Raw genomic sequence first — 16,450 nt, forward strand, 5'->3', positions numbered from 1 at the left:
CTTAGCAACTCAAACCTTTTTTACCTCATTTATTTTGGATTTCACCCAACACAGTTAGTAGGCAATAAGATGGGAAATAATATGAGGAAGGCACAAATGCTTTGGAGAAAGGGAAGGCCTGAATGGGATGGGGGAGAATCCCAAGAATTGAGGGGACCAGGGAAGGAAGGACTAGGCTCCATAAAACAACCTTGGATCATTTTATCCCAGGTTATCATTTTATCCATTATTTATAAGCTCAGAATTTGAAGGTATGTCTTGGGAACCAAATGCTAGAACAATATAAGAACAGAGTCATGAGAGAAAAGTTTCACTCAACCTGGGGCTGGGGAGGCAGCCTGGCTTGGCCAACGCTGGGCTAGCATTGCCACTATGTGGCCACAGTGGGTAATAACAACTCTTCAATCTGAACTAGCACCCAGAAGTCCACTGGCAACAGAAAACCAATATCTCAATGAAACTTCAACACTTCCCTCAAAAAATGAGCTCCTTAAGAATAGGGATCGTTTATTGCCTTCACTCCCCCAAAGCCTAGCATTGTTCCTGGCCCTTAGTAAGGCTTGATAAATCTTTATTCATAAGAATTTAATACACACACATTCCTCAACCTTTCTGTGGGATGGATACATATAACATCCCTCAAATACAGATATAAAAATAAGTCAGGGTAGCTAGGTGGCTCAGTGAGTAGAGCACTGGCCCTGGAGTCAGGAGGACCTGAGTTCAAATGTGACCTCATATATTTGACACATGTACTAGCTGTGTGACCTTGGGCAAGTCACTTAACCCCAATTGCCCTGCCTTCCCCCCTCAAAGAAAATACAATAAGTCAATATGAAACATACACAGACAAACAGTGTTCCTCTCTACACACCACCCTTTGCTGGCACTGAAGTCAGGAAGATTTGCATTCACATTTCCACTCAGACACTAGCTGTGTGGCCCTGGGCATGTCATCTAAACTTGCCTCTGTCTGTTTCCTCACCTATAAAAGAGAGATAATGGCAGTTAGATGTCGAAGTGGATAGAGTGCCAGGCCTGGGGTCAGGAAGACTCCTCTTCCTGAGTTCCAAACTGGCCTCAGATACTTACTAGCTGTGTGACCCTGGACAAGTCACTTCCCCTGTTTGCTTCAGTTTCCTCATCTGTAAAATAAGCTGGAGAAAAAAAAATGGTAAACTGCTCCAGTATTTCTGCCAAGAAAATCCCAAAAGGAGTCACAAAGAGTCAGACATGACTGAAAAATGACTAAACAACAAAAACAGCACCTATCTCCCAGGGTTCTTGTGAGGAATAAATGAGACAATATTTATAAAGAAGACAGCACATCTGGCAAATAATTGGCACTTAATAAAGCTTGCTCCCTTCCCTTCCTCCCCTACCCCCCACTAAGTGATCTCACTCCATCCATTACTCTATTTTCAACATCTTTGATTTCTCTCTCTTGTAGCCACTTCTTGACTTTCTTCAAATAAAGCTCAGTGTTCCTTTTTGAAATATTATCACTTAACTCTACAAGCCTCTACCACCCTGTCTCCATCCCTATCCTACACACTAAATTCCTCCCATGTCCACCTCTTCCATTTCCTTTCCCTCCCATGGCTTTCTTTCTCCTCAGTCTCCTGTCATTTGGCTCCCATACCCACTCCTGGACTGGAGCTACACTGTGCTAAGGTCATCAGAGAGCTCCTCATTCCCAGAGCCAATGACTTTTCCCTCTGTCCTCAACTTCCTTGACCTTTGCAGTATCTGGCACTGGTGGCAACCTTCCTGATACTCTTTTCCTTTATCAAAGGATCATAGATTGAGAGCTGGGACTTTAGACAGCCATCTAATTCAATGCCTTTACAAATAACGAAACAGAGGCAAAAAGAGATCAAATAACTTGTCCAAGGTTACACAGGTAGGAAGTAGAAGAGACAGGACTTGAACCCAGGTCTTCCGACTCCCAATCTAGTTAAGACCTGATCTAATCTTTCCATTGTACTTCATTGTCTCTCCTTTGCTGCAGTAAATTCAACCAATATTTAATGCACTTCTACTGTGTCTTGCGTATATATTGGCTTCTCTCTGGCTTTCCTGCAGAGAGAGAGAGAGAGAGAGAGAGAGAGAGAGAGAGAGAGAGAGACAGAGTCCTCTTAGGTAAATGCACAAGAGCCATCAAGTCAAGTCAGTGTCTCCACACTCACCCACCCTCTCTCCCCATTGATCTCTGGTTCCCTATTCTGCCCTAGCTCACTCTCCCTCCTCCCGGGATTGGTCAATAGCACCTTACTGTAACAACCCCCAGTTCCAATCTCTATGTCAAGGGCTAGTGGCTGGGGGGTAGCAGGGAGGGGGATATGAAGTTTAAGTGCCTCCATCCCACTAGCTCTCAGATTCTGAGCCACAGTAAGGACCCCTGCCCTGAGACTCTGTACAGCTATGACCCTAGACTCTGTTCTAAGAAAACCCAGGTTATGAGTTAAATGAATTGAAAAGCAGCTGCCCAACCATGGGGAACAATCTATCTTTCAGGCCTTTGCAGTGAAAGTCCCACTAAAGTTCACTGACCCCGATCACGTTTTCCTTGGCAACTAGAAACATTGCCTTTTTATCTACCCTGCCCCCCTCCATAATTGAGTAAGAAGGACCCCCTTAGGCCAACCAGCTCTGCCTCTCCCCCTATAGGAAAAAAAGAGTGAGGGGAAGCATGTATTAGGTCTATGAGGTTAGAAAGTTGCCCAGGGTTAATCATTGATTTGGGGACCATCCCTACCTCTCATTGGCTGCCCCAGGGCACAACCCTCTTGGCTGAGGTCCAGGCACTGTGCCTGGGGACACTAAGGGGTAGTTGGTCCATCCCACTGAGGCACATGAAAGGGATCAATACCAGGGGAGCTTTGGGGTCATTTTTGGAGGATGGAGCTACAGAAGCAATATGTCCTCACTGGAGTTGGAGCACAGGAGGAAATGGCTCCTACCACAAGTCCTTCTTTGGCTTCTTAATGAGCGTTTTCTCCTTTAGAGAATTTTTTGGCAGTCACTGGATACAAATCCAGAAGAAGGAATTCAATTAAACCCAAGAAAATAAGTTTATTAAGGGAAGAAAGGGTAGAGCGTGCAATGGAAAGAGCACCGATCTTGGAGCCAGATGACATAGGTTCAAGTGCCCACCTGGAGACTTCTTAGCTATGTGATTGTAAACAAGTCAGTGACCTAAGGATCAGTTTCAACATCTGTATAATAATACTTACACTACTTACATTACCAAGTGGTTGTGAGGAGGGTGCACAGCAAACATCAAAGCTCCTTGTAGCTCCCAGTCTAACAGAGATGAGAAGCTCTTATTCTGAGAGGGGAGATAAGTCTCTGTTCTGGTGGAGTTCCAATCTGATGGGAGAGACAATCATTGCCATCTTGGAGACCCCGACAGAAGAAGCATAGTCAGACCCTTCGTGAAGCTGTTCCCTGCCTTCAGTAAACTCTGGGCTGACAGGGAGGAGGTAGCTCCTGGTCCCAAGGAGCTTGTATTCTAGTGGGGGGAAATGATGACCCCTCCTCCCTTCCTTTTGACAGCAGGGAAACAATCCCTGACCCCAGAGAACCTGTAATCTGATATGATACAAGCACAGTTTCTGACCTTTAGGCTGTGTGATGAGGAAAAACCCAGTTCCTGTGCTAGGGGTGCTCCTTAACTGAAAAAGGTAGGATTGGATTCCTACACGAACAAACATGGGCACAAAGACAAGGGCAGACTCTCTGGATCCATAGAGGTCCCATCCCTTTTACCTGCAAAGACACGAAGTTTCTCCCATACTTTACAACAAGAACCATGACTATACCCTACCATACCCTCAAGCTATCTCTCCTCCCTTTCTCAGCCAAACTCTTTAGAAGATACATAAATTGTAGCTTCCATTTTGTCTCCTCCTCCAATCACTTCCCAACCCCCGATAATCTGGCTCCTCCTCTCGTCACTCAACTGAAACTGATCACTCCGAAGCTATCATTGCTCGCTTAATTTCCAAACATGGTGATCTTTACTCAGTGGTCATCCTCCTCGCCTTTTCTGCTGCATTCTTGACACGACTGACCGCCCTCTTCTCCTGAGTATTCTCTCCTCTCTAGGTTTTTGTGACACTTGTCTCTTCTGGTTCTCTTCCTACCTTTCCGACCAATTCTCCCCAACCTCTTTTGCCGGATAATAATAGCTATTATATTATGCTTTAAAGTTTGCCAAGCAATCATTTGCTCCTTACCCCCATCCCTAACTATGAGCATCCCCCAAGTCTCTATCTGGAACCCTCTTCCCTCTCTACACTCTCAGTGACCTCATGAGGGTTTCTCATCAGAATGCAAATGACTGTTCATATCCTTTGACCATTTATCAATTGGAGAATGACTTATATATTCTTATAAACTTGATAAAGTTCTTCATATATTTGAGATATGAGACTTTTATCTGAGTAAAAATTTTACCCCAATTTTCTGCTTTCCTTCTGAACTTGGCTATATTTGTTTTAGTTGCACAAAAACTTTTTGATTTAATTGAAATTACCCATTTTACACCTCACACTGCTCTCTATCTCTTGCTTATTCACAAATTGCTCACCTATCCATAAGTCTGATAGGTAATATATTCCACGTTCTTCAAATTTTCTTGTAATATTTCTCTTTATATCTAGGAGGTCATGTATCCACTTTGACCTTATCTTGGTAAATGGTGTAAGATAGGTCTATGCCCGATTTCTGCCAGATTCCTTTCCAGCTTTCCCAACAATTTTTACCAAATAATGAATTTTTATCCCCAAAACTTGCTTTTACACTTGTCGAATACCAAGGTTATTATAGTCAGTTGCTGCTGTAAATTGTATGTTTATTATGTTCCACTGATCTACCTTTCTATTTCTTAGCCAGTACCATATAAGGTTTGATAATTATTGCCTTATAACATAATTTAAGATCTGGTACTGCTAAACCTTTTTCCTTTACATTTTTCCCAGTTAGCTCCTTTGATATTCTTGACCTTTTGTTCTTCCAAAGCAATTTTATTATTATTTTTTTAACTCAGTAAAATAATTTTTGGTAAAAAATTGGGGTGGCATTGGATATATAAATTAGTTTAGGTAAAATTGTCATTTTTATTATATTGGCCCTGCCTACCCATGAACAATTAACATTTCTCCAATTATTTAAATCTGTTTTTTGTATAATTTTTTTATAATTAATTTTGTTCACATAGTTCCTGGGCTTGTTTTGGCAGGAGTACTCCCAGGTATTTTATACAGTCTAAAGCAGCTCTATATAACCAGTCTCATACACTCCCCAGAGCTTTAGTCTGGAATCACTAACTGCCTATGGGACATTTCAAACTGTATATCCCAAAGACATCTCAAATGCAACATGTCCAAAACAGAATTTATTAGCTTCCCTATACCCAAACTTTCCTATTTCTGCTGAAAGAATCACAATTCTCCCAGATGCCTGGTGTCATGAAATCAAAGCTTTACATTCAAGAAGTTTCCTAAAATCCAAAGAAATAATTTCAAATCAACAAATATTGCTTAAATGCCCACTATGTATAGACAGGGGAAAAAAAGAGTCACAATTCTTACAGTCTTGCAGATCCCTAACCTTAGTGGTATCAAACTCAAACTCAAATCAGAGCCACTAATCCATACATAAGGATCCCTGTCAGCCACATATTGACTTATTTTTAAAATGTAACATTATCTATTTTTATTGTGTTTATATTTATTGTGTTAAATATTTTCCAATTACATTTTAATCTGGTTCCACAGTAGCGAAAGTGTTTGACACTTCTGCCTAACCTAGACTTCTCACGTTGGGCCTAGATTTAGTTCAAATCTGGCCTCAGACAATTACCAGCTATATAATTAATAATCCTGGGCAAGTCACCTTCTGTCTGCCTCCATTGGCTTAAATGTAAAATGGGGTTGTATCTGTATTGATATTTGTAAAGTGCTCAGCACAGTGCCTGCCACACTAGACACTTAACAAATGCTTGTTTCCTTCCTTTCTCCTTCTGCAACAGCTCTTACATCCAACCCCTTTCCTTTACTCACACAGCTACTAATTTAGTTCAAGCCCTTATCACCTTGCACCTAGACTTTGGCATTGCCCTCCTAATCAGTACTCCTGCTTCATCTTTCATTCCTCCAATCTTTCCTCTGCGCAGCTGCAAAAGTGATTTTCCTTAAGCACAGATTTGTATATGTCACTCCCCTACTCAATAAACCCCAGTGACTCCCTATTGCTTCCAAGATCAACTATATACTCCTTCTGAAGTAAAAACAACCTAGCCCCATTCTATTTTTCCAACCTCATTACACATTGCTTCCCTTGGTCTTCTCTCTGTTCCTTGAACACATTACTCCATCTCTCATTTCTAAGCCTTTGTATTTATCATCCCCCATAAATTTGGAATGGACTCCCTTCCTCGCCTCCCCCAATGGAATTCCTCACTTTCTTCAAGACAATGCTCAACAGGCAGATTTCAGAAAAACCTGGAAAGACTTACATGAACTGATACAAAGTAAAGTGAGCAGAACCAGGAGAACATTGTACATAGTAAGAGCAACATTGTGTGATGATCAACTATGATTGACTTAGCTCTTCTCAGCAATACAATGATCCAAGACAACTCCAAAAGACTCATGATGAAAATGCTATCCACATCCAGAGAAAGAACTATGGAGTCTGAATGCAGATTGAAGCATACGATTTTCACTTCATTTTGTGTTTTTTTTTTCTTTCGCAAACTGTTTCTTCTTTCACATGACTAATATAGAAATATGTTTTACATGATTGCATATATATAACCTATATCAAATTGCTTAACATCTTAGGGAGGGGGGGTGGAAAGGAAGGGAGAAAATTTGGAGCTCAAAATTTTACCAAAAAAAAAGAATGTTAAAATTGATCTTTACATGTAATTGAAAAAAATAAAATATTATTTTTTAAAAGAGAGTTGAAGCACCATTCTATGTAGTCTTTCCAGATCCCAACTGCTAGTGCCCTCCTTCCCTATTTATATAACAACCTTCTATTTATTTGCATTTATTTTAATAATAGTAATTGGGAAAAATATTATTTAAAAAAATAATAATAGCTAACACTCATATCCCATCTACTGTCTTCCCAGACATTGTGCTGAGCAGTTTACAAGAGATGGGTGCTATTATTATCTCTATTTTGCAGGTTAGGAAACTGAGGCAAACAGGTTAGGTGACTTGCCCAGGGTCTCAAAGCTAGTAAATGTCTGAAACTATATTTGACCTCAGGACCTCCTGACTCCAGATTCAGTGCTCCATCCACTGAACCACAGAGCTTCTTTTTATATTTATCTTGCATGTATGTGGATGTAGATCAGTGTAAATGAACATACAGCTAAAAGTAGATATAATCTGTGTGCATTCAGTTGTTTTTCAGTCGTGTCTGACTCTTCATGACCCCATTTGGGGCTTTCTTGGCAGAGATACTGGAGTGGTTTGCCAATTCCTTCTCCAGCTCATTTTACAGATGAAGAAACAGAGGCAAATACGGTTAACTGACTTGCCCAGGGTCACACAGCTGGTAAGTGTCTGAGGCCAGATTTGAACTCAGGAAGATGATTCTTCCTGATTTCAGGCCCAGCGCTCTATCTGATAATTTTACCATCTAGCGCCCATAGATACAGACATATAAATGTAAATACCTGTGTATCCCTGTCATACTATAAGCTACTCAAGAAAAGAAATTGTTTCAACCTTTGTATTTGTATCCCCAAGGCTCAGCACAATATAGTAGGCATTTAATAAATGCTTGCTGATTGATTGACAGTCAGTCAATAAATATTTATTAAGCATCTCTATACGCCAAGCATGGTGCTAAGCCCTGGGGACACAAAGAAGGGCAAAGGCAGTCCTGCCCTCAGAGAAGACCATTTTCTAACGGGGGAGACAACAAGCAAACAACTTGGTATAAATAACATACCAGATAAATAGAAAATAATCAACCGGGAAGATACTAGAATTAAGAAGGATTGGGAAAGGCTCCATGTAGAGGGGAGGATTTCAGCTGGGACTAGACGGAAGCCAGAGCACCCAGGAAGTGGAGATGAGGAGGGAGCCAGGATTGGGGACAATTAGGTTATGCAGTGAGTAGAGCACTGGCCCTGGAGTCAGGAGGATCTGAGTTCAAATTTGACCTCAGACACTTGACACACTTACTAGCTGTGTGACCTTGGGCAGGTCACTTAACCCCAATTGCTCTGCCTTTCGCCCCTGTGGGGGAAAAAAAAAGGTTAGAAGGATGAGAGGATGGAGGGGGAGGGATTCAAGAATGACTAGGAAAAGGTAACTTTTTCAGGGACTGTCAGGACTCAGTAGAAGGGGATCCTGACCCAGGGGAATGCTGGCAAAACTCAAAGACAGAGTAAGACAAGGTATAGGTTTTCAGATTGGCTGGGTGATGTCAGGTAGAAGGGTACACAAACCAGGCCTGCCTCCAAGACAAGGAGGAAATAGCAGGACTAAGGAAGGGGGGAAATTGTCATCACTGCTGGTCTCTGTGTCAGGAGCAAGTTGATTCTAAGCAGATTTGGACTCAGATGGGGCAGTGAGGAGGGAGAAAGGGAAAGGGAGGGTTAGGAGGGAAGATGAGTAAAATAAAGGGCGTACCACTAATAGGGAGGGGAGCTGGATCCTTGATGACATTGGTTCATCGACTTGCTCCCCTCCCTGAATTCCCAAGCAGGAAATAGGAAAAATCAATCCAGTTAGTTAGAAGTACCTCACTGCCTTCTCCCCTCTCCCTCCCCTTCTCTAAACTCTAGCTGAGGACAGCAAGTGATAGAAAAACAAACTGGAGACTATGTTTACATGGGGGAAGGCAGGGGAATCGAGACGACTTGTGTCATTAACCTACTGGCCACTCGGCCTTTAAGAGTAGGAACTGGAGGACTAAAGTGGTCATTCCACAATTGGGCAATCCTGACTTCCAGGGGAGAGTGGACGGAAGCCCACATAACTTTGGAGGAGAGAGACTGACCTTCGAAACACGCCCCGCTCCCTACTCCTCTAGTCCACGCCTCGCCAAACCACGTGTCCTCATCCCTGTCCTTTCTCCCGCTCCTTCTCCTTGACTCCTGTACCAATCGTCGTCCCCGACCTCTGTCCTCTCTACTCTGGTCCAGAGGCCAGTGGAGAGGGTCTGGGAACTCTTAATTCCCAGTCTTCCCTTAACCTTTTCTCTAATTCTACAACTCTTCCCTCAGCCCCTCGACCCCCAGCTCCTCTCCTACCCAATATCAATCTCCTCTCCCTTGGCCCCACCCCTGCCACCAGGCTTTTCTGGCCAAGTCTCCCTTCTCGTTCTGTTCCTGGAACCGACCCTGGCAGCTGATCAAAGGCAGCCCCGCTCCCACCGCCTTATCTCAGGGACCGCATGACTTAGGATTTACTTGGTTGTCTGTCCCAGGCTGGGGGGAGGGATGGGACACCTGGGTGGCTCCTCTCCGGGCCCCGCCTCCTGACCTCGCCCCAAATAGGTCAGAGCTGAGCTCTGCCCTCCCTCACCCCAATTCTGCAGGGACCCCGCCCCCTGAGAGTTAAGAGTCCCCCTGGCGCGGGGTGCAGGGTCCATACTGTCGCGGGCTGAGGGGCCAGAGCAGTTACCATGGCGACAGCTCCGATGTCTCGGACCCTGGCCGGAGTGGCAGCGGCTGCAGGAGTAGGAGTAGGGCCAGGAGCAAGCTCGCAGCTCCGGGCCCTGAGAGGTGTCCGCAGATTCAGCAGTAGTGCCAGGCGCCGGAGATCTGGGGGTGCCAGCCCCAGTCACCGCCTCAGTACTGCCCGGGTTCGGACCCAGCTGCCGAAAGAGAAGGCCGAGAGGGATCCCGAAGAGACGGAAGGTGACAAGGGACCTCCTCCGGAAATGGGGCCACCTGCCGCCGCTCCGCCGCCGCCTCCAGCCGTGGTCCCTGCGCGGAACTCCAGCCGCTCGCTGGTCCAGCGGGACATCCAGGCGTTCCTGACCGAGTGTGGGGCCAGCCCCGGGGAGGCGAGGCACTGGCTCATCCAGTTTCAGACCACCTATGACTCGGCAGATAAACCTTTTGCCATCATCGAGGTGAGGCGCGTCCTGGGAAGGAACCGACATTGGCATATCTCGATAACGGGCTTGGCAAATCTCGACAGGAAGCCTGCCATATCACTGGTTGGGCCCGATGGGCAAAACTAATGTGGCTCCTTATACTGGAGGAGGGGTGGAGTTGTGGATGGCCCCCAGCAGCGTACTTGTCGACAGAAATGGGGCATTAGTGCAACCAAACGAGCAGAGGGCACCTTTGACCCTGCAGACGGGCAGGGTGAGGTTGGAAAGGAACTATCCCAGCTGCAGACGGGCCCATCTTGGGAGGTCTTTGCCTTGGCCCCACCACTGACTGTTACGGTGGGGGATGCTTCCCAGATCAGAGTAGGGGTGGGAAAAATAAGGCAGGCAAGTGGAAACTCTGGGCAGCAAGTAGGACACCATGTGAGAAACAAAGAAATCCAGTGGGTTTGGGAAGAAGCTGGGAAGGGGTTAAGGAAGGAAAAACAGGACAATAGCCAGCCTGTCCCGGCCCACCCCCAACAATCAGTGCCCCACCTACCCTGCCCTATGTAAGCCCTGGGGTCCAAGGCCACCTCTAAACAGGAGGAGGGGAATGTTGAAGGAACAGGAGAATGAGATTGAGGGGTGGGGAGAAGGAAGGGCGGAGCACCAGTCCAAGAGTGAAGTACAGGACTAATCAGAGCCTCTGAGGGCTGGGCATATGGTCTGGGAGGCAGAAAGGGAAGGATCCTGGAAGATGCTGCTTAAACCTTCAGAGGTTTAGGGCCATACTGCAGGTCCCCCATGACTATACTAGGGGATGGGGAAAAGCTAGAACCCTGAGGGGAGACACCAAGGATTGGGGCCAGGACAAAGGGGCATGGTTGGCATAGGACACCTTGGCAGATGACAGCAGAGTATGGGATCATATGTAGGTATGAGGGAGCTGGTGTAGACATCCGGAGGGGACAGAGGACATTGGCCTTAAGGATAGGATACCAAAAGCAATAGTGACATTGGGTCACATAAGGGTGAGAACATTAAGTGCACATTACACAGGATGGTTGGGCCATTCCCAATGCTCTCATCACCTCCTCCTCTGAAGGTGGATGAAGGTATATTCAAGAGCACAGATGCAGTCCTAAGTCTGGCCTTCGCACTGGCCTTCTTGCAACGGATGGATATGAAGCCACTTGTGGTTCTTGGACTCCCAGAACCCACTGCACCGTCTGGCTGCCTTTCCTTCTGGGAGGCCAAGGCCCAGATGGCTCAGAGCTGCAAGGTCCTTGTGGACTCTCTGCGACACAATGCAGCCACTGCTGTGCCCTTTTTTGGGGGAGGGTCTGTGCTGAGTGCTGCCGAACCTGCCCCCCATGCCACGTAAGTGCCTTTCATTTCCACATCCACTGTTCCCTAGGCACACTCAAACTTCCTTGCTACTACCCTGTACTAGTTACTCTATGCCAACTACGTAGCACCCACCCTCTGAGTTTTATGGATGACTCAGCCTATCCCCTAACCCCATCAGTACCATTCCCTAGCTCTTCTTTGCAAACCCACATCAGGTTAATAGTACCCTTCCTTCCTAAGCCCATATACTTCCAAACCTTCCACTTCTGCATACCGAGTAGGTTGGTGCTTTGCCCATTTGTGCCTCCTGCTCCCCGAGTTATGGAACCCCAGACAGCTGAGCCCCTACTGCAACTCTTACCTGCAGCTATGGTGGCATTGTCTCTGTGGAGACAGACCTGCTAAAATGGTGCCTGGAGTCGGGTAGCATCCCCATCCTGTGTCCTATTGGCGAGACAGGTGTCCGGCGCTCTGTGCTGCTCAATTCCTTGGAGGTCACTGCTGCTCTGGCCAAGGCTCTGCGGCCCACCAAGATTATCTTCCTCAATACTACCGGGGGCCTCCAGGATGCCAATCAGAAGGTAGATCATATCCATCTTGCCAATCCTCCATTTTCCTATCTCTTCATCCCACCTCAACCCCAAGATCGATTCTCTTATCTAGCCCCCTTTGTTTACCTCCCATGTCTCACCTTGCACTTGTTCCCTCTGGGTTCCAGGATTCCCACCACCCCATACTGAAGGGGTCAGGTTGATATGCAGGGGACCTGTTAAGATCAGACTAGCCTCTGATTTTTTTTTAAAGTTTAATAATTTTTTTTTGGTTTTATGCCTGTCATTTCCTTCAACATCCCTTATTCTACCCCCATCAAACCCAGGGCAACCACGTTTGATAGTGAAGGAAAATGATGTGCCCAAGAACACAAAATCCCCAACTCTCTCCCAAGAGGGAGGGTACTTCCTTTTATCAGTTCTCCAAGATCCTTACATTAGTCTGTGCATGGTTCTTTTGGTTCTGTTCTCTTCATTGTACTACTTCATGTGACCAGCCCTTGAATTTGGGGATACACCATGGAAAGGGGAACCAGTAAAGTGGCTGGGAAATTACTGAGAGGAGCAGTAGGTCAGTGTGGGAAGTTCCTGAGAAAGATCCGGGCTCAGAGAAAGGAGCTAGTGATAGGTTCATTGTCATGCTCTCTCCCTGCCCCTAGGTTCTGAGTAATGTAAACCTGCCAGCTGACCTACACCTAGTGACAAATGCCCAGTGGATGAGCAGCAAGGAGAGGCAGCAAATTCGACTCATTGTAGACGTGCTAGGCCGACTATCCCATGACTCTTCAGCTGTTATAACATCTGCCAACACCTTGCTTACAGAACTCTTCAGCAACAAGGGTAAGCCTAGGCAGTAGGAAGAGATTTACCAAATGAATGATAATCCCAGGGTGCCAGTGGGCATGTAAGATTGGCAACCAAAGATGTATAGCAACACACCAGACAAGCAAGTTGCAATATCCTTTTGGTTACTCATTTTTTCCTTGTTAGTTACTATGGGTTTCAAGGGGAGGGTGGTGACACCAGCATGGGAACTCCCAGTGGGGAGAATGGCTGTACCAAAATGGAGATGGAGTTATGGGGAGATGCTTTTTCAGGCCAGGTCAGCACCACATTCGTTTCCTGGGGGAGCTGGAAAAAAATGGGTAGCCCACTGAGGAGTAGATAACCCTGGGCAAGGGGACAGCCTTGGGAGTACTTGGGGGGGGGTGGTGGTAATAATGGAATCCCTGTTAACTTTTCCATGGCAGGGCAGGGGAGAGGGGGGAGTAGGCAGCTTAGTTGCCATGTTATCTCCCCGGTCTAGGATCAGGGACCCTTTTCAAGAATGCTGAGCGGATGCTTCGAGTCGAGAGCCTAGAGAAGCTGGATCAGAAGCGGCTGGTAGACCTCGTAAATGCGAGTTTTGGCAAAAAGCTTCGGGACGACTATTTGGCCTCTCTTCGACCACGGCTGCACTCCATTTACTATTCTGAAGGGTGAGCCAAGACAGTGCTGACCCAGGAGCAGTACCTATGCCACAGGTAGCATCTGTGCTCCTGGAGGTGTCAGAGAGGGGCGAAAGCAGGAGAGAATGAGGGGGGAAACAGAGGACAAATTTACCCAACTGTTGTAAAGAATCTGACCAAAGGAACCCTTGGGAAATGTTGACAAGCCTCATAGGTATCCGAGCCAGTGGAAGGAGAGGACCAGGAAGCTGCTGGTGAGATTGAGAATGGTAAGGGTAGAAACCCTGACCCTGTCCCACTCATCCTGGTTCCAGGTACAATGCTGCAGCCATCCTGACCACTGAACCTGTGCTGGGAGGCACCCCATACCTGGACAAGTTTGTGGTGAACTCAAGCAGAAAGAGCCAGGGCTCAGGCCAGATGCTATGGGAGTGCATGCGGCAGGACCTGCACCGACTTTTCTGGAGATCCCGTGTTACCAATCCCATCAACCCTTGGTAGGCATTGTCTCTTTTAACTCTTAAATGAAAGACACTAGAGGGATCATTTAGTGCAGATCCATTATTTGACCCCCAAAACCTGAAGCCCATGGTCACAAAGCAAGTTAGTGGCTGACCAGAAACTTGAATCAGGGTTTCCTGTCTCCAGGCCCAATGTATTTACAAATATACCATAGTACAGGTGTGAGTGACTTCCTGGGCTACTGTGCCCATAGTATTCCCTCCAAGTCCAGGGTTCAAGCAGCAGATGCTATTGCCATCAGAGAACTGGCAAATCTGTCACCCTGACCCTGTGGCCTGGCCTTCCTTCATTAACTCCAGATACTGTCATTTCTGTGCACCAAGAGGTGCCCCCCGCTGCAGATCCTCCAAAGCTCAGGGGTTCTCCAGAGATCGTAGCATCCACCCATTGCCTTTCTTTATCATTTCCCTGCTGGTGAGGAGTTAACACATTCATAGACCCATCTAGGTGTGAGATTTCCAAAGGCACAGGCTCTATATTGATTGGAGCTCACAAAACAGTTACAAAATTCAGTTTCATCTAGCAAAAGGGAAAATATTCACTGTGATCCCTTGAGCCTAGGAACCTCTGTTCAGTCACTTTGGCTCAGCCTATTCCCAGCTTGATCTCCACTCTGGTCTACAAAGTCTGGATTCTGCTCCTGGTCTCTCCCTGCTTCAGGCCAAGCTAAACACTATACTCACCCTCTCAGAAAGCAGTGGAGTGCCTGATTCCCCAGGACCCAGCCCTACCTTAGGTCCAGCTGTTACAGCCACTCTCCTCCTACTCACTAAGCAATCGCTCCATTCAAGCCTGTTGCCTCTAGGAAGCACACCATACAGAGGTAGTATATAGAAGCACAGCTGATTAGCAGATGCACAAACTTGCAGCACCTGAGAAAAGGCTTTTCTTTATATTAATTCAATGATTTCCTCCACCAAATGGACTCCTCTCCATCCCTCTGGACCAGGGATCTGTGCATTCTTTAAAACAAAAGGAGAGGATGCCCGCATTTGAACATAATAGGCTTCCTTTGTAATCCAACATAGTGTATTTTATGCATTTAAAAACACGATTGTGAGAAGGGGTCCACAGGCTTACCCAGATTGCTGCCAACAGGGTCCGTGGCACCAAAATCGGTTAAGAATTCCTAGGCTAGACATGGGCAATGGTCTTCCGCTTCCACTTGGCCATCCTCTGCCCCTCCCTCCCAGCTGTGCTCTGCTGGATTATGTCTCACAGACAGTAAGCAGAGGATTATTGTTCGAGGGAAGAGGACCCTGCCCAGCTGGGAGGGGGGCATTCAGACCAGACCAAGAAGAAATTGAGGGAGTACTAGCCAGCATTTCAAAACAAGAACCTGCTCCCTGGTTGGACAAAGCATGGCACTAGCCAGAAAGAGGGTAGCATAGACCTCTCAGAGTCTGTCTGAGTCCAGGAATCCTTCCCACAAGCTGGGGCAATTGGGTGTGCTGGGCCTGGAGGAGGGCAGTGGCCCCATGCACTGATGCGTCCATCCACTGCTCCTTTCCTACCCCAGGTACTTTAAGAACTGTGATGGCAGCTTCTCCAACAAACAGTGGATCTTCTTCTGGTTTGGCCTGTCCGACATCCGCGACTCCTATGAGCTTGTTAACCACGCCAAGGGACTGCCTGACTCCTTCTGCAAACCTGCCTCTGACCCAGGCAGCTGATAGGAACCATCAACCCTTCTGTTCCCAGCCCAACTGAGTGCACAGCCAAGAGCTATGCTGAGGCAGTGGTCCCAGGGAAGTTAGGAGGCAGGCCTAGGCCTGCTGGCTGAGAAACCTGAATAGAAGGGGAGATGGGAAGGCCTTGAGGCCCTTGGACTCTGGGGAGGGGAGGGAGCCAGTGAAGCAGCAGAAACAGGGAGGCTGGCTTAGCTGAATAGAGTATGGGTACCTGGAACCTGCTGTCCAGAACTCTGCCAGCTGTTCCAAAACAACTGGTATCTATTTCTTCGTCTTCCCTGGGAACCCTGATCCCATCAGGACTCCTACCCAGGGTGAACCAATGTGTTGGTGAAATACATGACCACCTCCATGTGTGATTTGAGGTTTCCTGTCCCCAGATATTACCCTTGCCTCTCAATACTCCTAAAATTCACCATTTAAAATTAGTTTCTTCAGGTCCTAGGTTTTTCTTGAGTCTCCTATTTAAATGTTAGCCCCTTTCAGCTCTCAGATTTGCGGGGGGGGGGGGGGGGGACAGGGTGCAGTTAACAAAGAGGGAGAGCAAAGTCCTGAGAAAATAGGATGCAGAAGAGGCTCCTGGAGTTGGGAAGAAAAGTAGCAAAATGGGAGCGTGTTCAAAGCCAGACTCTGCTGACCAAGACTCTGCCCCTCACTGACAAACTCTACTCCTACCCTCTATAAGAGTATAAGGAAGAAAAAGAAGTACTGGTGGAAAAAAGAAGAGCAGAAATGATCCCCTGTACAGTTCCCAGTGACCTTCAGATCCAGGAATAGTCACTCTGCATCCAAATCAGGCCATCAGCAGCCT

At 46.7% G+C, this 16,450-nt stretch overlaps 1 protein-coding gene and 1 long non-coding RNA gene across 2 annotated transcripts; one reads left to right on the top strand and one right to left on the bottom strand.

Moving 5' to 3' along the window:
- Positions 1-1,250: 1,250 nt before the first annotated feature.
- LOC118845730 lies at positions 1,251-9,748 on the bottom strand. The gene is made up of 3 exons (XR_005010139.1): positions 9,660-9,748; positions 3,237-3,372; positions 1,251-2,079 (listed from the first exon to the last, which is right to left on the bottom strand). It is a non-coding gene; the product is annotated as an uncharacterized LOC118845730 (long non-coding RNA).
- NAGS (N-acetylglutamate synthase) lies at positions 9,576-15,998 on the top strand. The gene is made up of 7 exons (XM_036753733.1): positions 9,576-10,113; positions 11,183-11,457; positions 11,795-12,008; positions 12,638-12,818; positions 13,285-13,456; positions 13,741-13,923; positions 15,468-15,998. The coding sequence occupies exons 1-7, from the start codon at positions 9,661-9,663 to the stop codon at positions 15,619-15,621; spliced, it is 1,632 nt and encodes a 543-aa protein (XP_036609628.1). The 5' UTR covers positions 9,576-9,660; the 3' UTR covers positions 15,622-15,998.
- The last annotated feature ends 452 nt before the right edge of the window (positions 15,999-16,450 follow it).

Source organism: Trichosurus vulpecula, chromosome 4 (genome assembly GCF_011100635.1).
Source record: "Trichosurus vulpecula isolate mTriVul1 chromosome 4, mTriVul1.pri, whole genome shotgun sequence".
Classification (NCBI taxonomy): Eukaryota; Metazoa; Chordata; class Mammalia; order Diprotodontia; family Phalangeridae; genus Trichosurus; species Trichosurus vulpecula.